Source organism: Rattus rattus, chromosome 8 (genome assembly GCF_011064425.1).
Source record: "Rattus rattus isolate New Zealand chromosome 8, Rrattus_CSIRO_v1, whole genome shotgun sequence".
Classification (NCBI taxonomy): Eukaryota; Metazoa; Chordata; class Mammalia; order Rodentia; family Muridae; genus Rattus; species Rattus rattus.
Genome location: NC_046161.1, coordinates 54703946 through 54728430, shown reverse-complemented (window position 1 = coordinate 54728430; position 24485 = coordinate 54703946). Strand labels below are relative to the sequence as shown.

Below are 24485 nucleotides of genomic sequence, written 5' to 3'. Positions count from 1 at the left end.
GTAGACGGGTCACAATGAGTCTCTGCTATAAGCCTAAGATGTTATCTAATGCATTCTTAGCCTTCAGGTTGGTAGAAGCTAGGAGGTCTATAGTCCCAAGGATGCTAGGTCAAATCCAGAGGTGAGCAAGGAACAGCTACTAAGGGGACAAAAGGGAACCTGGGGTAAATTGGAGTCTGGCAATGCAACATTCTGACTCTCCTAAACCACAGAAGGTCTGAGCAGTTGGTCACTCAGCCTTGCAGAGTCTTTAACATGTGTGCAACTTTTTTTGTTGTTGTTGTTGGAACTTCAGTTCACATTTGCACAACAAGGACTCTCACTGGGGCTGCTTTTAGCACAGTGCCTAGCATGGCAGGTCTCTAGAAGGCCTAGCTCAACAAAATGGAATCACTCTCTGGCTAGCGTTTGCATGTTGTGATGTTTCTCACTCCTGGTGTGTGTAGAAGCAGGAAAATGATCATGATTGTTTGCTGACAAGTTCTTAATGCCAAACTTTGATGTGCACAGACAAGACAAGCTCACTTATTTCCCTATGACTTAGATGGCACTTGGACTGTTACCTCATCAAACGGACCAGCTTTGGAGGCTCAGAAGCGTCTTAGTCACTGCTTAGGAGGAGGTGGTAGGGATGTGGGCCCCTAGCAGTGTCTCCCAGACACAGTGCCAATTTCCCTGCAGCTAAAGGGAATCCTTCTGGCCTAGGGGTAGGCATCAAGCTGGAACCTGAAGAAGACTCTTGCGGACACCATACCTCTTTGAGTCTGCAACTCATGTATTAGCTTCTTCCCTCGTTGTTGGGACAAATATCCAGTAAAAGCAACTTAGTAGTGGTTTCTCTGACTCCTGGTTTGAGGTTGCAGTCTACCATAGTGGAGAGGGTGTGGAGGAAACTGGCTACATTGTGAATGTGTGTGTGTGTGTGTGTGTGTGTGTGTGTGTGTGTGTGTTCGAGAGGGGGGAGGGAGGGAGGGAGGGAGGGAGAGAGAGAGAGAGAGAGAGAGAGAGAGAGAGAGAGAGAGAGAGAGAGAGAACGAATTCAGAAAGCAGAGAAAGATCAATGCTGCTAGTCAGATGGCTTTCTGTGTTTCTGTCTGTGACCCCAGGCTATGGCATAGTCCTGCCCTCACTCAGAGTGGGTCTTTCTATTTTATCTTAATCTAGAAAAACTCTCATAGTTAAGCCCAGATTAGTCAGGATTCTCTAGAGTCACAGAACCTATGATATGAATCAATCTATCTATCTATCTATCTATCTATCTATCTATCTATCTATCTATCTATCTATCATTTATTGGAATGTCTTATATCCTGCAGTTCAGCTAATCAAGAATAGTTAGGTAAGAACGGAAAGTCTTAAGTATTTAGTAGTTGCTCAGTCCCACAAGGCTGGATGTCTCAGCTGGAATCCTGAAGAAGAAGGCTCTGATGCCAGTAAAGGAATGGATGTACTAGCAAGGAGAAGGCAAGCAGGCAAAGATCAAAAGCGTCCTTCCTCTATGTCCTTACACAGACTTCCAGCAGAAGGGAGAGCACATAGGCATGGCTCCTATTAGAGGTGTGTCTTCTTGCCTCGAGATCAAGGCTGTGTCTTGCAGCCTTAAGATCTGGATCAAAGGCTCAGCATCCAGATCAAAGGTGTATGTCTTCTACCTCCAAGGTCTGGACTAGAAGTGGATCCACTTACTTCAAACCAAGCAGAAAATCTCTCACAGGTGTGCCCTCCATTTCTGGATTGTAGTTCATTTCAGATATAGTCAAGTTGACAACCCAGAATTGCCATCACACTAGACGTGTTTTTCCATGGTGCTCTAAGTCTAGTCAAGTTGATAATACAGATTAGCTATCAAGTGCCCAGAGCCAGGATTGTGCTATGACTCTTCTGGTCACTTAAATTGTCTCTTATGACTGAGTCGGTATAGATTGAGACCCAGGCTGAATTATATGCATTCTGTCTTGATTCTTAATTGTACCCTGTAGCTACATGGCTCCAGTAGAGAAATTTTAACCCAAGCTTCTCAGGTTCAGGTCTCTAACCAGCCTCTGTCTCCACAGGTCCCACAACGGATGGCAGTGGCCGAGGGAACCCCAGAGGATAGTGGTGGTGGCTCCCCAGGTGTGTGGGGCTCCTGGGGCCCCTGGTCTGCCTGTTCGCGCAGCTGCAGCGGTGGTGTGATGGAGCAGACACGGCCCTGCCTGCCCAGCTCCTACCGCGCTCCAGGAGGCTCCCGGCCCAGTGGCCCTACACTGTCCATCACTGGCCACGTCGTGTCAGCTGTACGGACCTCAGTACCACTGCATCGAAGCCACGAGGAGCAACGTACCCTGGCTGGCTCCAGTGCCAGCCGCCAAGGCCCCACGGTGGTGCGAGGCAGCCGACACCCTCAGGCCCGGAGCCGTGAACCTTCAGAGAGAAGGTATGTGCATCATGGTCCCTGTGTCTGTCCCTGCCTGGACAGCAGCAGAGCCGCTGCCTTGATTCTGCAGAGTGGGAGGATTTCTTGCCACCACCCACTCTGCGCATGTGTGCATATTCATGCGTGCCTGTGGAGGCCTGTGGAGACCAATAGGACAGCATCTGGAGCGACTCTTCAAGCCTACTCTTTTAGGCTGGCCAATCAGTAATCTCCAGGACTCCACTCATCTCCTACCCCCTAATCACACCTGGCTTTGCTCGCCCCACCCCCACGTGTGTTCTTAGAGATGGAACCTAGGCCCTCCTGCTTGCAAGCAATTGCTTTACTGACTGAGCTTTCCCAGCTCCTACATGGCCTTTCAGTCGTTTTGTAGCTTTTATGGAACCAAGGCTACTCCAACCCTGTTTTTTGATTATAAAATTACCTTTCAAAGTAAAGAAAATTCTGAGAAGCCATGAGACCTCACACTCTATGGAGACCCTCAAAGGCGTGGAAGGAGGAAGAGCTGGGCTGGGAAACGCAGTGCGTTGGCTTGATACAAGCTAGAGTTTGCTGAAGGAGGGAAGCCTCGGTTGAGAAAGTGTTGCCTTGAGATCTGGCTGTAGGGCATTTTCTTAACTAGTGATTAACCGTGAAGGGCCCAGCCCATTGTGCGGGTGCCATCCCTGTGCTGATGGTCTTTGGTTCTGTAAGAAAGCAGACTGGGCAAACCGTGAGGAGGGCAAGCCAGTAAGCAGCATCTCTCCATGGCTTCTGCATCCGCTCCTGCCTTCAGTTTCCTGCACTGTGTGAGTTCCTGCTGTCACTGCTCTTGATAATGAAACTGTTATATGGGACTGGATGAAATAAACCCTTTGTTCCCCAAGTTGCTTTTGACCATAGTGTTTTAACACAGCAATAGCAACCCTAATTAAAATATCTGTGTTTCAAGATGCCACCACTGTACAGGGAATGGGAGTGTGGGAGGGGACTAGAAACTACTAACCACGGGCTGTGCAGATTTAAAGAGAGGACACGAAATACAGAGACATGCTTAAGAATGTGGTCTCCTAAACAGACCTGGACATTCATAATAGCAAGTGATGTACCAATAAGGAGGGGGAAATTCTCACAAGTTCTCACATGTACATAAAGGGCTACCAGCCATTAATGACTGCTGAGAGGGGCAGAAACAGTCTTTTCCAGGAATGTGCTCCCTGATAGATTATCCAATCCCAGGAGGTCAGCTCCATGTACATATGAACTATACTAAATGGACTCAACAGGACACATGCACACATACATACAAATACATACAAATACATAGAAAGAATGATAAAGAATTGGGTGATGAATGTCACAGAGAGTCAGGGGACACAGGACACAGGAGGAATTAGAATGGTGATGGGAATAGAAATGAAAATATAGTTCTCATGTCTGAAATTCTCAAAGAAATTCAAATACAAAGGACAGGGAGGCGCTTATTAAGAGCTGATCTATGTTCCAGTCTTTGTGCAGGTTTCATGTTTAGAGTCTTAGGTGCACCCCAACTGTGGTTGTAGGGTCCTGCAGTAGTAAACTTTTTTCTAGAGAGGTTTTAGGATGTATCTTCAATAGTTCCTAGGACTGTGGATGCCAATTTTCTGTTGCTTAGGGGTCAACATATCCTGCCTTTTCTCCTCACTACAGTCCACTGCTTAGTTCCTTTATCTGAGATCCAGATGTGATAGGCCTCCTTCTCTGCACGCACACACACATGTTATGTGTGTTTCTGAGCCCATGTGTGTACAGAGGCTGGAGGATGACATCTGGTGTCTTGCTCAAGCACTCTCAGCCTTATTTCTTTGAAGCAGAGTCTCTCACTGAACCTGAAGGTCGTCAGCAAGCCCCAGCAATCCTCTTGTCTCTGCCCCTCACAAATGCTGGGGTCACAGACATACAGAGCCACGCCCAGTGTCTCATGTGGGGACTGAGTATTTGAACTCAGATCCTTGTGCTACCAGAGCAAACACTCTTACCCACTGAAACATCTCCCCTGTCTACCCATGTGTCTTAGAACACAGAACTAACTGTCCGTGTTTTAGAGAGATAATTCAGGATGTATTTCATATACGGTTAACATTCCCTGCATGGTGTGGCATAGCCTCTATGGCGAAACACAAGATTACTTATGCAAGAAACAGTGAATGCTTCTACCAAATAAGATATTAATAAAACTGTAAGTAGCCTAGACTAGTGAAGATCAGGTTTCCTGCCTGGTGAGCGTTGTCACCAAAACATAAAAAGAAAAAAAAACTTGTTCTTCAAAACTCTTGATTTCAAAACCACCGCGAGGCCATCCGTAGGGTCTCTTGCACTCTCACTGGCCACCGTGAGGCCATCCCTAGGGTTTCTTGCACACTCACTGCACTCCAGGTGCTGTTCTTGCTGCTTTTGGCGGATGGCGGTGAGACCGGTGCTAACATGACCCTGCTCTTGGAGGCTCGAGGCATGGAGTGCTTTCCTCACTCCAGAAGGCTACAGAAGCAGTGGGCAGAGTCAGGATTCACATCAAGGCAGTGGTGGCCCTAAGGAGTTGATAAGGCAGATGCACTCAGTGTCTGAGGACTGAGGAGTTTGAGTGATAACCCAGAGTTGTAGAGCTGGCTGGCCCGTAAGGCAAAATTTGAAAGTGTGCAGAATATACCCTTTTCCTCCTAACTTATTGACAGAGGGCCAGTTACTGCTTACCGTGAGGTTCCTACATGTTCTAATGATGCCCTGTGATGTGACATTTTCAGATGAAACAATTCGATCTAAGCTGGGGTGGGAGGGTCTGTGCTGCTGATGGCTGCTGGGCTCTTCCTGGCTGATGCAATCCACATTTGCTTATATTTATCAGTCGTGAGGCACTTGCATAGTATATCTAACCCCGAGGAAAAATGTCAGCATGTTCCATGGAGGGCCGGCCGCTCTGTTCTCTATTGTGGGTTTGAGATCTGAGGTGGAGGCTGGTGGTGTTTAGCTGCTTATAAAAACTGCTAGGTTGCTGTGCCAAGCAACTGAGAACTTAATTGGAGCCATATAATAAATAGAACTATTCAACCAAATATTTATGAAGTATCCAGTGTGTCAGAAGGCCCTGGGACAGACCTAAATGCGAATACAGCCGGGTCTGTGAGACTATAAGGCTGTTATTGGCAGGCTATAGCCATTCTTTGCCAACCTACTGGTGTGTGTGTGTGTGTGTGTGTGTGTGTGTGTGTGTGTGTATCCACATTCATGCACATGTGTGGAGACCAGAGGTCAATAACAGATGCTCTTCCTCAGTTGTTTTCTACCTTGCTTTTCTGAGAAAGTTTCTCTCACTGCCCGTAGGACTTACTGGTTTGGCAAGACACTGGCTGTCTCTGCCCATCCCCCACCCCACCAATGTAACCCAGCATTGGAGTTACAGGTGCATGCTGTCTGTCTGGCTCTTTTAATCTGGGTTTTTTTTGGGGGGGGGGTCAAATGCAGGTCCCTGAGCATATGCAGCAGTCACTTTACTCACTGAGTCATCGCCCCAGCCCAAGTTCCTGTTTTTTAAACATGAGAATCCTTTCTGCAAAATCAGTCCAAAAGGGCAGCTCAGTTTGTAGCCCTCAACAGCTCTAGAGGGAGTCTCGAGGCCAAGGCTGCAGAGAACCACATTCTAGACTCAAACAGTGCAGCGATTTTCACCCTTGCCTGGAGTCCAGACTCCCATCTCTCCCCAGCCCTCTAAATATCCTGACATCATCACCATATTCCAAGTCTACCTCAGATAGGGAGAGCATTCCAGTCCTGACCAGTTTGAGAACCAATGGTTTTTGGAACATTGTATTTGATTGGAAAGGATATGGAACTTTCTAAATTTGGTGAGGATATATCACAATCTCATGCAGTATGCATGTATGTGTATATATATATTCTATATATATGTGTGTGTGTATACACACACACACAGAGAGAGAGAGAAGGAGAGAGAGAGAGAGAGAGAGAGAGAGAGAGAGAGAGAGAGAGGGAGGGGTGGGATAGCTCGTTAAAAAGAGCTACAAGTCCTCACCCCCTCCTTATCTACTGGAGACTCTGGTTTGCGGGCCAGTGGTATAAGAATGGGCCCCAGAAATTGAAAGCCACTGCTCTCGAGGGCTAGAGAGGATCATGCATGCAAATGCTATTCATTGCAGGGGAGTGTGATGATACAGCAGCAGTCACAGTACTGGGTACCATGCTGGACTCTGGTTCATGTACAATGCACTATTCCTCACATTTTACACACAGGCACATAGACACTCCGAAGGGAGTTTACTCAAAAGCACCCACATCAGAAGCAGCAGCTGGATTTGACACACAAAGGTCTGACAGAGTCCAGTGTGTGATTTTCACTGCTGGGCATTTTTAAAGGGAGGCTGCTGAGACCCAGCAGGTGTGGTCAAGACTGCTCCTTAGAGCACAGGCAGTCTGCACCGTGTCTTGAAAAGTGGATGGAATTCCATAGTCAAGACTTACTCTAATTCTCTAAGTCTCTTCCCTGGAGTGTTCAGTTCCCTTCCTCAGAAAGTCCCTTTTGACATCTAGTCCTAGGTACCAGAGGGGTTAAGAAAACCAAAAGGCATGGCCCATTTTCTGGGCATCCTTACACTGCGGTGTGGAAGATGGGTAAGCCCTCTAGATCTGGCTATGCTGGATGATGGTGGAGGCTGGGGCTGAGGGCGGGAGCAGTCAGGAAGACGGCCCACAGCAGCTGGGAGTTGGGCCTACTCCTACAGTAGAAGGCATTTAATAGATCTGTCTGGGAACTTCTTTGCTCTTCTTGCTTCCATAGCAGGCCTTTCCAAAAATTTTTATTCAAACACATGTGTAGACTTTCAGTTCCACTCTAAAGCCTCAAAGAGGCCACCCCTATTAGAGCTCTCCTACAGACTTTGGAGTTGGAAAAGTTTAAAGACTCAGACCTTCAGCTGTTCAATATCTCTTAGGACAGTGCTAGTTGTGGTGGTTAATGTGATTATCGGCCATAGCGTCTAGAATTATACAGGGCTGGAGGTGTAGTTTAGTGATGAAGTACGTGACTCCATTATATACGTGTGCGTGTGTGTGTGCGTGTGTGTGTGTAAGATTCAGAGTAAGTCTTGATTATGAAATTCCTTCCACTTTTTAATACACAGCACAGACTGCCTGCTCTCCAACCAGCTGTTCTGACCACATCTCCTGGGTACCAACAGCCTCCCTTTCAAAATATCCAGAGGTGAAAATAAGTCTCACACTGAGCTCTGTTGGACCAGTAAAAAGACCTTGTAAACTTGAGTCCCTGTCTGATTATGGGGTTATCTAGATTATGTTGAGTGGAATGAGAAAGCCCACTCTAACTGTAGGCAGTGCTATTCCCTGGGCTGAATTAGAAAAAGGGTGGATGGGGGGAACTGAGCACCAGCATCCTCCCCCTCCCCGTTTCCTGACTGTGCATGCCACGTGACCAGCAACCTCATGCTCCAGCTGCCACAGTGGTGCTCCTGAGGACCTGAGTTCGGATCCCCAGTGGCCATATAAAAACCAGACTGGACACACACGCACCTGTAACTCTAACTGTAGGAGGTGGAGACAGGAGGGACCGAGGAGCTCATTGGCCAGACAGTCCAGCCCCAAGTCTGAACTTGTGAGCTTTGGGTTCAGTGACAGATCCTGTCTCAGAAAGAGAGTGACTGAAGACTGACATTCTGACGTCAACCTCTTGCCTCTACAATGGTGAGCATACCAGCTCACATACACATGCATGTGTCATGCACACACATGCACATGAACACATGTGCAGGCACACACACATTTGTGTGTCATGTTCATCACTAAACTACATCTCTAGCCCTGCTGTATATATTTAAATGCAATTTTTTTAATTGGAGGGAAAAGGGGATGAGGTTACATAATAACCAGGTTCCTTCCAGGAGCCTCTCCCCTGCCAGTCCATAGGTACTTATTTTCCAAAATTGTGGGGAGTCCATTCTTGTGAAAGCGTCTTCAGTTCAGTGGGTGTGGGTTGCTCTACTTCTGCTTGCTCTGGCAAGGCTCAGCCTCCTTCCCACCTCAGCCACCTACTCCTTCCCCTTTGGCCACTGCCTTAGGAAGTGAGGAAGAATCTGGCCGAGTCCTTTATGGAATCCACTGGCTGAGACCAGAAGGTCGAACTTTCCTTGCCCAGTGGCTCCCCAGACTGTCCCTGTCCTGACTCAACAGCTCAGAATGTTACTCTTGGTGGAGAGCATTCTCTGAGCAAGCTATAGGAAGGAGAATAGGGCGGAGGGCCGCAGCCTCAGGGTCTTGGCTGGACCCTGTCTACGGTACACAGGTTACCTCCTGGACTAGATCTCATTTCCTGTGAGCCTTCAGGTTTCCCTCTGACCTGCCGAGCATCTCCCCGTCACCCCACCTTGTCATCTTTAAGTATATAGCTCAGTGACATTAAGTGTGTTCTTGTTTCTGTATGGCCAGTCACTACCATTATCTCTGTAGCATGTTTCCTCTCCCCACCAGACCCGATCCATTATGCAGTAATTCCCACTTTCTCCTTACACCAGCTGGGACCCATGCCGGGTTACTTTAAGCTCACCCCTTTTGACTGCCTTATGTAAATGGACTCAGACGGTATTTGTCATGTGATTAAATTCTTTCATTCAGTCTAACGTCTGCAAGGTTTATTCGTGCTGTCACACGGGTAGAGTAATACTCGGTTGCATGTTTGTGCCATGTTTTGTTTATTCATTCTTCCATCAATGGGCACTTGGGTTGCTTCCAGGTTTTAATTGTTGGGAATAATGCTACCATGAACACGAGTTGCAGAAAGGTCTCTACAGGGCATTACTTTTGGTTCTTTGGGTGGAAGCCCAGAAGCAAATTGGAATTAGACTGTATTTCTATTTTTCATTTCGAATTCTATTTCCGTATGGTTATTGTGTGTCTGGATGCACAGTATCTGTCATGGCACTTATGTGGAGTCAAAGAACAACTCTTGCAAGTCAGTGTTCTCCCTCCTTCCACCAGAGATCGAACCCGGGTCTTCAGGCTTGATGGCAAGTGCTTTAACACACTGAGCCCTCTCAGCAACCCTCCAGCTTCCGTTTCCTTAAGAACTCCCACACTAAAGGGGTTGGGGATTTAGCTCAGTGGTAGAGCGCTTGCCTAGCAAGCGCATGGCCCTGGGTTCGGTCCCCAGCTCCAAAAAAATAAAATAAAATAAAATAAAATAAAATAATAAAAAAAAGAACTCCCATACTGTCCTTCCTGTACCAGTTTATGTCCCCATAACAGTGCGTAAAGGTTCAAGTTTCTCTGCAGCCTCTTGGACTGTGCATTCCTGTGGAAGCCATTCTAACAGTTGTGGAGAGCGAGAGTATGTCTCTTTGTGATTGGATTTACATTTTTTTCTCCTGCCCTTGCTGGCAGTTTATATATCTTCTTTAAAGAATGTCTCCTCATGTCCTTGGAGAACCCTTCCTTTTGTAACATCAAAAGCACCATGATTGATTCCCATTCTTAAACTCTGTAGTGCCGGTGACATCCAGAGCCAATCCCCCATCCTCAGAGTCAAGAATGCTCATGCCCTCAGGGCTGGCTCTCATGTTCCCCCACCACCAGGGACAGCTCTTCTGAGTGCTGCAGATGGTGAGGGGCAGGGCCAGCTCTCCTGCTCTCGTGACCTAAGGCCAGGTCTCCCTCCTGCCATGGGTGGTGATGGGGTAAGAGGGCATCTCTCTCATTTGTGTCACTGCACAGGAGACAAGTGGCAGGGCAGCTCTCCCATGCTCTTACTCTCTGGGCAGCTCACTCAGACTCCCCTAATGCACAGGGCCTGCTTTTCTGAGTACTGCAGCTGTTTAGGGGCAGGGTCAGCTTTCGTACTCTCATGTCCCCAGAAGACAGTTCTCCCTCAATGCCCAGGTGAGGGGTGGAGCCAGTTCTGTACAGCCCTCAGACATCAACATGTCCCCAGGTGGTAGCCTAGACCAGGAATGTCTGCCTGCCTTTGGTGGTAACAAGCTACTGCAGGGTCTTGAACCCAGATGTGGCCTCCAGTGGCAGCACAGGTCAGGACTCCACCTTGGTCACCAGTGGCCTCACCAGCTACTCATATCATGCTGTTCCTCACTATCCTCCAGTTCTGCCTCTCTTCCTGGTACCCACCTCTTTCTATTTTTCCACCATTCACTTGTTCCTCTTAGTGGTGCCCAGGGTCTCTTGAGTATCTGGGGTCATCTCAGGAGTGCTATGACCCACTTGTGCATTATGGAACTAGGCAGGGGTCATCCCTAGCATGGTCTGCCCTCAGGCCTGCATGGTGTCAAACTAGTGGTCATCTTACGTTAGCTCCCTGTCCAGGTCCCATGGTGCTGTCCTCTTGGGTGGTCATCTCCGGCTCATACCCTCTGAGACCCATGGTCCCAGGTGGGGGTCTTCAAGTCTCCAGTCCACTCCCCACTCTGGGAGCCCTTCTGGGCCTGCATAGCACTGGTTGGTGGTCATTTCAGGCTCTCTCTTTTCAGGGAAGGTTGGGCCACTAATCATTCAGATGTTCATAGGTCAGAACTGTAGCCATAGCCTCTCTCCTCTCTGCCACCTACTGACACACGTGTGACACAGCAGCTACACCTGCAAGCCTCTAGGGGCAAGCGGATGCATGTTTTTGATATTTATTCATCAGTTGACTTCTATTTCCGCAAAGACAGTATACAGAGCAGCAGCCACTTCTCTTTTCAAGCACTCTGTTTGTTCTCAGGCCTTGACAATAGCTGCATCCCTTCGATTGCCTTGATTGGCCCGTTGGCATCATTTACACCTGTTAGCCCACTGGAATCTGAGGGATGGGGTGCTCAGTGGCTTTTCTTCTTTCCCCTGACACTGCCAGGTCTCAGCTTTTACCTCCTGGAGAGGTGTAGATAGGTGCCCAGACATGCAGTACCATCTGTAAAAATCATTGTCTGTCTGTCTGTCTGTCTGTCTGTCTGTTTCGTGTGTGTGTGTGTGTGTGTGTGTGTGATCCTTTCGATGTTTGGAGCATAAAGAGGCTGAGGAGGATGGGTTTACCAGAACTCCCCTGAGAAATGGAGCTCATTTCCTTTTGGAGATGCCTGCCCAGGTCAGGATGCCCTGCTCCAGGCTCTGCAGACAGACCTGAATTGCAGCGATGATTTGTGGGCAGATATCAATTACTGGTATTTTACTTTTAATTTATTATTTCATAGTTTCTTTTGTGTGCGTGTTAGTGTCCCACTGCATTTATTTAGGATTGCAGGAATGAACATGAGTAGGGGTTATTTACTTGAGCAAGGGCAACTTACCTGTGGCTATACCACTGAGGAATGTGATCTCCGCCCCACCACACACCCTGTCCCCAGTGACTATTAACTGTCTAGCTCGTCAAGGAAGGTGCAGCCTTATGAGTCCTTTCCCATCCACGATGACATGTTGACGGGCCCAGTCTTGTGCATGTAGTCACTACTGCTGTGAGTTCATGAGTGTAGTAGTCATGCCATGCAGTTATGGGAAGTTTAAAATAAAGTTCTGTGTCACAGTAGAGGAGAACAGAGACTACAGCTAGCTTGAATGGACAGGGTTGGAGTCTCTGCTTAACTCATGCATTCGCTGGCCTGTGTCCTGCCCACATTGCCCAGATTTTCCCTGGAGAGGCTAAAAATCCAGCTTTCATTTGAGGCTGTGATTGAGTTGAAAACCTTGTACCAATGGTTAGTATAGTTGTGGGTACCTAACCAAGTTAAGTTTAGAGTGCAGACAGGACTGAAAATGACACTGAGACAGATTACTGGGGAACAATGAGTTTGTTAGAAAAGTTATTAATGCCAGGGACAGACAGAAGCAACAGCATGGCGGGCATCTCTGGAGAGAGATATGTTTTGCAGATGGAAGTGGTTCTAGATAGGAAGCAGGGAAGGGGGTGCGGAGCAGGATGTGTCTGGTAGCAATGCCTACTTCACATGTTAGCTCACTTCCCAGGTGAGAAGCCAGCAGGCACCTGGTTGGTCAGCTTCTGTGAAAGGGAGAAGCTTAAAGCAGGAGCAGCAACTGTTTTCTGACATTACGCTCTGACTATAAGCAGTTCTTAAGGGTGGCCACATGCCCTCCATGGCCCGGCCTGATCGGCAGTGGTTTTACACACCACGCTGCCACCTGCCTCCATCACAGCTGTGTGGTTGGCCTGCGCTGTTGCCACTTATACATAATGAACTCAAACATCAGAGTCAATGTGGACTTCACGATCATGGCAGAGAGCAGTCAGGTTGAAACCCAAGTCTGCATGTGATTCCCATTCCATATTTGTCCTTCTAGAAAGCCCTTGTTTAATGTTAAAGGTTGTATTCATTAACTAGACCAATGAAGCAATAGTACCGTGTCTGAGGTGAAAAGGACAATTATTTTCTAATATCTACCCTGGGGCTTTGCTCTAAGAACACAGACAGTGCCTTTACCAGGCACTCCAAAGCCTCTGAGGGGAGCCCAGAGAAAACCCTGGCTAAGCAGCATGAGAAAGTTGGCTAATCACCATGAGAAAGTAGCTATGCCAAGCCTTTACATGTTTTAATTTCACTTCTATTGCTGTGACAAAACACCCTACAAAAGCAAAAGGGGAGAAGGGGAGTATTTGGCTTGTGCTTCCCCATGATACTCCATTATTTCAGGGAAGTCAAGGGTAGGAACTTGAGGCAGATGGTCACATCATATCTACGAGTAGAGAAAGAAGACAGGCATACCATGTTCATTGTCCAGATAGCTACCTTTCTCTTACACACTCCAGGATACCCACTTCAAGGCAGACCCCTATATGTACCACATGCTAACCTGATCTAAACAACCCTCACTGAGACACTCTTCCTAAGAGGTTATTGTAGGTTATATCCAGCTCACAGTTAAGACATCAGGACAGGTGGAGTTTCTTGCTTTCAGGTCTTTCTCTGCCTCTTTAGGCTCAACAGAGATGACAGGGTATGGCTGTTTTGTGTATTTTCCTTACCTTTTATTGCATTATTTTCTTCATGTAGCTGCTGGGCACCAGACACTGTGCTACACTTAGCAGCAATAAACAATGAAAGACACATGGCTCCCAAGGACCTCCATGTCTTAAGAGGACACACACCATGTTTGGTGATGTGTATGAGCAGACGGCTATGGGGACAATTAGTGGGTCTAGTTCTTGGACAATCAAAAGTAACCCTGGGAGAGAGTACTACGGAAGGGCGAGTTTGCATTCTTATTAGGTGAGAAGAAATGGGAACAAACCAAAAGAGACTTGACATATGTGAAGGATGGCAGTGGCTTGGTGATACAAGAGGGACAATTATCTCTTCTGGTCCTCAAGAGGCTCATGGTGATGGAGAGAAGAGAAAGCAGAAGGACATTTAGGTGACAGAGGGCATAGGGAGGAGCAAAGGCTGCTCAGAACATGTGGGATGAGAGACAGAGAACTGAGGGGCCAAGAAAGGCTTCTAAGAGGAGATCACTAGGAGCTGTCCTTTGAAGGGATTTAGCACACCCTGGACTAAGCGGGCACTTCCCAAAGAGTAAAGCGGAAACATGGAGCCCCGGGGCGTGAGTGAACATGCCACACTAAGGTAGTAAAGAGCTCGTAGGGACTAGAGCTCCAGCTGTAACTGAAATTCTGGCTAACCCGGGGAAGTCCACAGCTCCCTTTTCAGAGGGGGAGCTTTTCTGTCCTGTGGGGACTGAATTCGAAACCCTCTGAGAAAGACAAAAACCCCTTAAACCCAGAAAGTCAACTGCTTCCCACTTTAAAACAGGCAGCGAATCCATGTTTGTGTTTGATTTAAATTTCTCCTTAGCACCCTTGGGATCACACTGGTTAGCATTTCCTCCCACCATCTCAAACCCAGCTATCTCAGGTAAGTTGAAGTTCCTGGCCAAGGAGCCCAGGCTTGGTCCCTTAGTCCTGTAATACAGACATTTATTTCTGATGATGCCACTCACCACAAGCCTAATTGCTTAAGATAATGAAAATGACGAATATGTATAAGGAAAAAGAGCTGTTCAAGGCAGAAGTTCAAGATTGAGGTGTTGGGCAAGACCACGTTCCTTCTACAGATGCAGGGAGAATTTTTCCTTCCCCTTTCACTTTCCTGAGGCCACCCTAGATAGCCCTCCATTCATAGGCCTCCTGTCTTTCATTACCCATCAGCTAGGTAGGGACCTCCTGCTCCACCCAGATAAAAAACATTGCTAGGCAGGGAGACGCTCATCTGGCGCTGTTCTTTGGGAGGCTGTGTTCCTATGGAGTTAGGCAGCAGTGAGCAGTGGGCGGAAGGGCAGTATCAGGTATGTAATACACGTTATACTGAAAAACCACCACACTCGGTTTGAGCTCACCGAGAAGCTGGCTGTGGGGTTACCAGCCCACCAACTTCAGACCCCTTGACTGGACATGAGCTGCCCCAATGCCAAGCATGAGACAGGGAGAAGAGAACAACAAAAGACAAGACATGTGCTCTTGGGAAGAAAGTCATTAGAACCAGAGGGCCAGGAGTCTGCTGTGAGACTGTACTCTAGAAATGACAGGGAAGCTTCACCCATGATACCACAACAATGTGGCTGCTTAAACAAGAGCCAAGCAAGGCCAATGCTAATTGACATCTGAACATGGAAGGGGAGCATCTTACGGGATTCCAACCCCAGACAAGTGCAGGAGAGTTATTTTCCCCCAGGGACGAGTTCTCTAATTGGTTGTCTAATACTAACTGATCAATCTTGAAATCATATACATATAAGCAACTAAGTGAACTCAGTAGGTTGTATTTATTTATGCCTGAATATACGTGTGTGTGTGTGTATGTGTGTGTGTGTGTGCATGTGTGTGTATGTGCGTGCGCACGCAGGTGTGTGTGCGCGCGCACAGGTGTGTGTGCACGCGCACAGGTGTGCGTAGGTGTGTGTGTGTGTGTGTAAACACATACAAAAGAAAAGCTGTGGATTTAAGGTTGGGTGCTCGGGGAAGGCACTGAAAGGAGGAAATGATGCACTTATATCATAACTTAAAGAATTAGAGTTTTTTAAAAATAGACTTTGTACTGACGCACATGTGAGCTCACAGAGCCTGTGGCAGCATGCACAGGGCCTGCACAGGTCTAAGCCAGATGGGAAGTTAGTGTTTCTAGTGGAGTCTCACAGGGTGTACAAACCACACTTAAACACACTTACGGGCAGACTCTATGTCCAACAGTAGATGGACATCACAAAATGAACTCAATGCTATTTTTGAAGATATTTTTTTAATCTCATAATACTTTGGGCTTTATATTTTCTTTTAAAAAAAACTTTATAGGTGTCCTGATTATATATGTTATGGTTTCTGGATTTGCATTCTTATGGGATGTCCCTGTGTGTCTGTATCTACATGTGTCCCTTGTACTTTTTCTTTGCCTCAATTTTTCCCCCATTTGTTTTGTCCTATTCTGGCCTGATTATTTTACCTTATTTTTTAATTATTTCTACATACCTGTTTGTTTTCTCATGAGAGAGAAAGTGTGGATTTGGATGGGTGGAGAGGTGGAGAGGATCTGAGAAGAGTTGGAGGGAGGGAGAACCATAATCAGAGTATATTGTATGAAAACATCTATTTCTAATAATCTTTTTTTAAAAAAATGAACAAAACTGTTTTGTCCTTGAAAACACCTAGAAGGCACACCACCTCCAACACAAGTCCCTGGCATTTACCCTGTGGTAGAGCAGTGGAGAGGCAACAGTAGCCATAGGAATCTCATATAAATGGTGCAGTTTGTGTTTGGGCCAATCACAGTCTTTCCTCTTCAGCTCCAGCCACAACAGGCCCCCTCCCAGGCAGCCAAGGAAATCATCCCCCTTCGAGAAGAAATGTTCAGCAAGGCTTGTCATAGTAAAACACCCAGTATAAAGTGTTCCAGGTGCCGTGAGCAACCATCCTGGGCCGTTCTCTGGTTATGGCCATGGAGTGGTCAAGAAGACTGGTGCTAGCATATGAGTAACTTACTGGCTCTTTGACTAATGATCTGTTTGTCCAAGGTAGCCAAAGCAGCATGGTAAACTCCACCAGCTTCCAATCAGGGAGTCAAGTTCCCCACTCCACCCTCCATTATCTTTGCTTATTTACAGAGGAACTGAACACGAGAGGGAGTGGTCACAGAAGAGCTTACTAGGGCTAACCGTAATAATGGAGTAAATAGATTTTAACAGTGCTTAAGATACACATGCCTATTGTCCCGGGGCGAGGTGGCTTCCCTGTCTGTCTTGCCATCATTATAACCTCACACTCTATCCTGTTATTTCCTGATTCTCATTGACTGTCTACCCTCTTCTTAGAATGGCCCTTGTCATTTCTGACAATCCAGAACAGTTTTGTCACAAGTTTCTTGGCTTAATCTTTGTTGTCTCTACTGTCTGTTAAAGGTTTCCTTTATTTTTGAATTATGTGTGTATTTGTGTGCCTATGTGCGGGGATGCGTACGCGGGCTCTGGTGCCTGAAGAAGCCAGAAGTGGCTATCAGATTCCTCCAGAGCTGGAGTCAAAGGTGGTTGTGAGCAAATGACGTGTGTACAGGCTGGGGTTTGAATCTGGGTCCTCAGGAAAGCCAGGAAATGCTCCTAATGGCCAAACCATGTAACTGCAGTCTCTTTGCTACTCCTAATGGCCAAGCCATGTAACTGCAGTCTCTTTGCTGCTCCTAATGGCCAAGCCATGTAACTGCAGTCTCTTTGCTACATGAGGTAACATTGGTAGGCTGAGGGACCCCTTTGAGACTGACATCGACCTGCCTGCTGACACACGCTAATCCCTCCAAATGATTAGGATTTCCAGGTAGTAGAACAATTCCTGTGCAGACTGGACTATCTACCACACTTCTGCAGCATCCCTGGGGGTCGTTTGTGGAATTAGGTGATGTTTCTCAGAAAAGCAAAGAGGGAAACCACACATTCCCTACCCTACCCTTAAGTGCTTTTATTCCAACTTGTGGTATTAATTAGGGATGGTTATAATAATGAAGTTAAGCCAACCCATGCCCAAGGCAGCTGGTGTAGCATACACAGTTCTGTATCCCAAAGCCATAGCTTAGTTCCTAGTTCTCACGAGTGCTTTGATTCTGGGTAAGTCCCCTCATTTCTCTGGCCCTTAATTTCCACATGGGTAAAGTAAAACGGTTTTGTCATTAAGGGCTTTTGTGTGTTGCTGTGGTAAGCCGTTGTATTTGTTTATGACAGGGTCTCATGTATCCCAGACTGACCTCTAGCCCACTATGGAGGAGGATGTTCTTACTCTGATCCTCCTGTCTTAATTGCCCACAGGCTGGGGATCAAGCTGTGAGTTTATGCACGTGAGGCTAGGGCTTCAGTACCAGCTGGGTTACAGCCTAACCCCAGGTAGTTTGAAATGACACCGCACTGCTCTCCATACCAGGAAGAGACGGTGTCGATTCAGCTCACCAGCACGCTTTCAGCATTCTTCTGGAACATTCGCCAGTTCCTTTTTCTCCTCTCTATGCACTGATGTTACAGCTACTTAAAACCAAATGTTTAGACTTCTATCTCCTCTCATGGTCTTTCCTTAAGTGTTGCTCACTTCCACTGGACTCCCAGAGGGCTTTAGCCTTTTTGCATTAGAAGGACTCCCATTTCTTACCTAGTGGAAGGTCCTGGAGCTGGGAGTCATTAGGCCCCACTTCCTGTCTCAGATTCATCATGGGCTAATGGCAAGACCTAGGGGAATTGCTTAATGTAATCTATAAAACATGGCTAATTACATGTCCTCCGTCCACCACACGGGCACATAACGGGGGTGTCAAATGAGGTAACAGCTGTAAAAGTTCCTCTCAAAGCAACATGGTACAGCTATTTTAATATCATGAAGCAAATAGTCTTTGGGAGTTGTTCTGGGACTTCTTGTATGTATGTGTTCAAGCGTGCTTTACATAGTAAGTCTGCATCTGTATGCATGCGCTTGTGTATTAATGTATGTGCATTTTTAAAAGATTTACTATTAATGTGTATGAGAGTATGTCTGTGTGTGTGCCACATGTGTATGAGGGCTTGCCAAGGCCAGAAGAGAAAACCCTGGAGTTGGAGTTAAAGCCACTGGACATGGGTGATAGGAACTGAACTTGGATCCTCTAGGAGAGCAAGTGCTCTTAACTATTGAACCCGTCCCTATGCGCCCTCCTCCCCGTGTATGTGTGTGCGAACGCTCACGTGAGTGTGCATGTGTGTGCACTCCCATGTGCGTGAGTGTGTGTTGTGTATTTGCCTTCAGAATTCATTAGTTTTCAAGAAGGACAGGCAGGACCGTGCCTCCATCACAGGTTTTCTTCATCCATTTCCCCCTCCCCGGACCCAGTCCTGGCTGCAGGGAGCAATTACTAGTTCTTCAGGCCTTCCTTTCTACCTTCTCTGTTGTAAGCCATTCACATTTTTCTCATCATTAGCTCTGGGCTAATATGTTATTTCTGTCCTGGGGGCTCCTGAAGCTCAGGGATCCCTTCATGTTAGAGAGGAAGACATTCTGTTAGCTCAACTCACAGAGTGGCACTCCGGTTTCCTGGCCCTCCGTAGATACCTGGGGAGTTTTTTTACATGGTACCTGGGTGGAGTGAGGCTGGGGGGAGTATTTCCAGAAACCATGTAGTAAGGAAAATAGAAATCTAGTGCTCTGTTTGTGTTTCTTTTTGGGAAAAAAAATCTTTGGCCCTGCCAGGTAGGTAAGGAAAAAAAAAGGTACATATGTTTACAATGCCAACTTCGTGTTTTGGTTTTGTTGTTATTGTTTTTCTTCCTCTTCCAGTAAAGATTGCTTCTTTCCCTTCTGAGTCAGGAATACCACGTGGTCCTGAAGCTGTTTGACAAGAAGTCACCTGTGGATGCTAAGCAGATAAGCGGTTTAATGTGCTTTAGTTCTGGATGGGAAACCCTAGGCCTCACCCACGGTCTGTTAGGACTGGGCTCCTCTGTATGTACATTTCTGCCTGTAGGTTAGGGGAGATTGGAGCCAGATTTTGAAGCTTGAGTTACTCTGATCTCAGCCAAACCTCCAAAGAGCTCCTTGTTCACTCCTCTTGGCATTTCGTTAAGTGTCAGAAGTATTCCATTAGTTATCAGAGCGAAGATCACATTTGCTGTGAAGAACGCTGTGCTGAACCCTCTCCAAGCCATTCAAGGAGAGAGATACAGCAGGCTGTGGAAAAAGCCTGCCTGCAATATGTACGATCCAGAGGGTGGAGATCCTGGCTTGGAATACAGAACCCTGGAGCTTCAGGGCACTCCTAATGGTGGCCTCAATTGCCTTCATTAAGGATGGAAGAGAATTTCCTATGTGAGTGGCTAGTGTTTCCTTCCCTGGTCCACCTGCAGGAGCCTGTGCACACTGTTCAATCCTCTGTGTTACTCAGAGACGCTGAGCTGAGTTAAAGGTGTCCACACTGTCTTGCTAGTGTGCAGGGCAGGATGGGACTTGAATGCCGGAGTCCTGACCTCGGGGAACCAGCTCTGCCCACTGCAGACCCCACAGTTGTGACTGCAGGTGGCATCGCCATGGGAGAGGCACAGAGGGTGACTGTTGGAGTTACTGTGTTGCTCAGACTTCTTTGGATCTTGGAATGAAGTGCTCACAGCCATCCTGGCAGCCCCAGGCTTCCTAGGTCCTTGCTTTCTTCCGACCCTGACAGGCTCTCCTCTGCACACATCCCCATTAACAACAGGAAGCAGAACAATTCCTATAGAGGGACAGTTTACCCTGCATGGGAGCCTGGATAACCCTCTTCTCCCACTGCCAAGGATATCGGCCCTAGTCCCCGGAGTCTCTAAATGCTTACTTATCTAGAAAAGGGTCTTGGCAGATGTGAAGTTAAGCATCTTGGGATGGGGAGATGATCCCAGATTACCCAGGTAGTCTTCTTAATTTCAATTTTAAAATTAATTTTTATGTCAGCATACAAAGCAATGGGTTTTATTATGACATTTTCATACATATATGGCGATAGCCTCTGACCATAGCAGAGTTGAATCTATTGTAATGGTGGGGGAAAGGAGGGTAACAGAATACTTGTGACATCAAAGCGGATGCTACATTTAAGTGGGAAAAGGGACCAGCAAGAGGGAAGGACGGTGGGGGAAGGGACTTAAATGCAGTCCTGAGTGTCCTTATAAGAATGGGTGGATAGCGATATCATAAGCAGGGGACAGAGTCATGTGGAGGTAGAATAGAAGTTGAGGACACTGCTCCTGGAGGCTGAAGGGATGTGGTCACAGGCTAAGAGGGCTGTTGGCAGTCACCAGGAGCTGGAAGAGATTTTTTTTTTTTAAAAAAAGGATAGTTATGGGTTACATAGTGGTAGGGATGTATTATAGAAAATGTGTTTTTAGGAATTTGTTGCTGTGTGGACATTGTAGAGTCTATTACACAAACCAAGATGGCTATGCCAGTAGGCGATAGACTCTTATATAACCACTGTTGTGTGTCCTTTACTGAAGGCACCACATGGCACAGGATTGCAGGCTAGAGGGATCAAGGCCTTTCAGTGAGCAATGCTGACTTTGAACATCATGTCCGGGGCTATGAGGGTATTCTCGGATTTTGTGGGAGTTTGCCAGAGTGACTAAGGAAGTCACTCACCATCTGAGGCTCTGGCTTCACGCCACAGCGCTCACGTGTACACTGTCCTAGTTATAGTATAAGAAGCGTGGAATGCTTAGATAGACAAATGACGGTCCCTAAGTCCCAGAGTGTGCACGTGAGCATGTGCATGTGCGTGTGCGTCTGTGTGTGTGCGCATGTGTGCATGCACATGTGTTCATGTTCAGGTACTTTAGTATGTGTGTAGTGGGGGCTGTGCATGCAGAGGCTGAGGACAACCTTGTTGCCGTTCCTCAGGTGCCATCTACTGTTTCACTGGGAACAGCCAAGTGTGGCTAGTCTGCCTGGCCAGCAAGCCCAAGATATCCCTTTGTCTGCTTTCCCAACATTAGGATTACAAACACTATGCCCTTTGCATAGTGGGCGGGGGGAGCTGTTATTCCTTTGTTGGTTTGTTTTTAATATGATTCTAGGACTCAGATCTAGGTCCTTGAGCTTGTAAGACAGGCATATTACTAACTCAGTTAAATCCCTAATCTGAAGCTCCTGTTCTTAACTACTGAGGTCCCTTCTATTCCCTGGCTCTATGCTAGAAGCCTGGTCTAGGCCAGACCATGCCCTAGGGAACCTTCTGTTTCTTCCAGACACAAAGTATTTCCTTCAGCCTCTCATGAGCCTTTCCTTGTAGACGCACCTGGTCCTCGTGGGCCCTACGGATGCTGCAGCAAAGGGCAGATGTGTCATCCTCAGTGAATATAGCAGAGCCCATCATCTTCCAGTGTGAACCTGGCATTTAAAGACTGTACCAACTGCAGTTGCTTTTGCTCCTGAAGAGCTTATTAATCATCCAATCGGTAGCATTCATTAAGATCATAAATGATATTTGTGCACACAGAGTAACCAGCCTAGCAGACTGTTTAATGTCACATTGCGACAGCTTCCTCATCTAAAAAAAAAAGAGAGAGAGAGAGAGAGAGAGAGAGAGAGAGAGAGAGAGAGAGAGAAGTTATTTCACTATTTGTGTGATGGCTAGATGGTGGTGACATATATGAGACACTAGCAGGTGTTTGACAGGATGGCTATTTGAATATCGCACATATTATTTAAATTACTGTGCTAAATATTTTTAGAGACCAGATAAAATTCTAGGAAGAACTTCTGCATCTTGCTAAACTTAGGGTAAGAGATATAGCCTTATGTTAAAGGAAGTCCTTTAATGCAAAGAAAGTGCATTATTATGTGTGTTTTTTTTTCATATTTCTAATGAAGAAAAAGATGACATGATCTATGGTAATTTGACACAGAGAAAGTGGTGTGAGGAGCTTGGAGATGGCTCAGCTGGTGAAGTGCTTGCCTTGAAAGCATGAGGTTTTCGGTGCTGTCCTCGGGACGCATGGAAAACCACTAGGTGTGGTGGTGAGCATTTCTCATTGAATTGCTGGGAAGCAGAGATGGGAGGATCTCCGGGAATTGGTGGTGAGCCAGCTTAGCCTGGCAGTCCTGGGGCAGAAAGAGATCCTGACTGAAAGAAACAAAGGAGGAAGAGGGGAGGAGAGCAGGAGGAGGAGAAGCAAGAGGAGGAGTAGCAAGAGGAGCAACAAGAGGAGGAAGGGGGAGGAATAAGAGGAGGGGGAGGAAGAAGAAGAGAAGAAGAGGAAAAGCAAGAAGAGGAAGAGGAAGAGGAGGAGCAAGAGGAGCAAGAGGAGAAGGGGCATGAGAGAAGAGAAGGAAGGGGAGGAGCAAGAAGAGGAGGAAGGGGAGGAGCAAGAAGAGGAGGAAGGGGAGTAATAAGAGGAAGAGGGGGAGGAGGAAGAGGGGGAGGAGGAAGAAAAAGGAGCAAGAGGAGGAGGAGACAGACACACACACAGAACAAGAGAGAGAGAGAGAGAGAGAGAGAGAGAGAGAGAGAGAGACAAACTCAGAGACATCCAGAATCCAAGAGAAATAGCATTTCTTGTGCTATGAGCCCATCTCATAAAAGATGCTCAGAACCCATAATTCATGTTAGAATCATTATCATTGTTGTGTTAATGAGTTCAGCAGAGCTTGCAGAAAATAAATCTTAAGATTTTTTTTTCTCAGCCTGTAGAGGGTCAGCTGCTGGGGCAAGGGGCACTGTGAGGGGCCCCAGGGGAGAGAGGTTAGGAGCCAGCATTCACTCAGCCTCTGCTCTGGCCAGGCCCTTTGCCCTATAGGTAATCCCATTCAGTTCCCCTTAAACCCCTGTAGTCCCCAGAGCCAGTGGAGCTCAGATTACAGCCCACGTTGGCAGCAGCTTGGACTCCCGAGAGGGCTTCTCTTACTCATACTGGAGGAATGAATGCATTCACTGTTCTTCTGTGCAAAGCCATTCCGCAGCTCTCAGTGCGTGCTTGACATGGAGGAAGTCAGAGGCTCTGTCTTTAACCTTCAGTGCAGTGCAGTCCTGACAGAACCACCACTAGGGAGTAGCCACCCCAGCCACACCTTGAGCTCAGCACTTCCCAGGAGCAATTTCACTGAGTCCGTACAACAGCCAGATGTAGATGTTGTACATGCTGGATAGAACAGCCGGGCTCTGTCTGCATTCCATGTAAACACCTCTGTGCCAGTCAAACCCTTATCCCCCTTGTACCACCCTCAGGGATGCCTTGCTTAGCAGAACATAGAACGTGGAAACCATTTTTGCGTGAATGTCTCTGTCTCAGACATCTACTGGTCTATTTCTTGCTTTTGAAAATCCCGAAGGATATCTCTTCCTCAGATCCAAGTCATCTCCCCAGTGGCAGGACACAACACGCACTCCCAGGTCCCCTTGTGTGATGAGTAACTTGCTTGGCTCTAAGTGCCGTCTTTACTGATGTTTGACCACTGACTGTTCTGCTGTGTGGGAACCGGTTTCCTCTAATGCTCATTTGCTTGTCTTTATTCCCTCTTTCTGTGACACATTTTTTTTTGTGCATACCCTGGAGCCCAGGGTTATCCAGGTACACAGCACCAGTGAGTAGTTTGTAACTTGCTCTTAGGGACATGGCTGATTTTGCATATGATTCTGAAGAAGCAGATGCTTGTAGTCAATGCCTGGAGTCAAAGTCTCCTCCAGGGCTTATTCCCAGGAGGACTGGGTCTGTTCTGAAGGTTCAGAGAGTGGTACTGTGTGAGCATCACCGTATGAACTTCATCCATGAAGCAGGCAGTGAATGGGCCGAGGATAAGGTTTTCTTAAAGCTTGGCTTCCTTATGCCGGGGCTGGAGAGATACTCAGCAGCTAAAGAGTGCTTGTTGCTCTTCCAGGGGACTTTAGTTCAGGTCTCAGCACCCACTTTCAGTGGCTCACCAGTGTAACTCCAGCTCCAGGCTCTCCAGTGACCTGTTCTGTCCTTTTCAGGCACCAACACACTTGTGCCATGCACACACATATCGAGGCAAGCATGCATACACATAAATATAAATAAACTCTTATAATAAAAAATTAAACAGGGAGTCACTCTAAAGCTGCCT

The 24485-nt window shown here is 47.1% G+C and overlaps 1 protein-coding gene and 1 pseudogene across 1 annotated transcript in view; one reads left to right on the top strand and one right to left on the bottom strand.

The window, feature by feature from the left end:
• Positions 1-24485, top strand: part of LOC116908187 (thrombospondin type-1 domain-containing protein 4-like) — a 126381-nt gene that overhangs the window by 90088 nt on the left and 11808 nt on the right. The window contains exon 4 of the mRNA XM_032911474.1: positions 2055-2416. Within this exon, the coding sequence (XP_032767365.1) occupies positions 2055-2416 (362 nt within the window). The remainder of the gene's footprint in view (positions 1-2054; positions 2417-24485) is intronic.
• Positions 10935-11059, bottom strand: LOC116908403 (annotated as a pseudogene).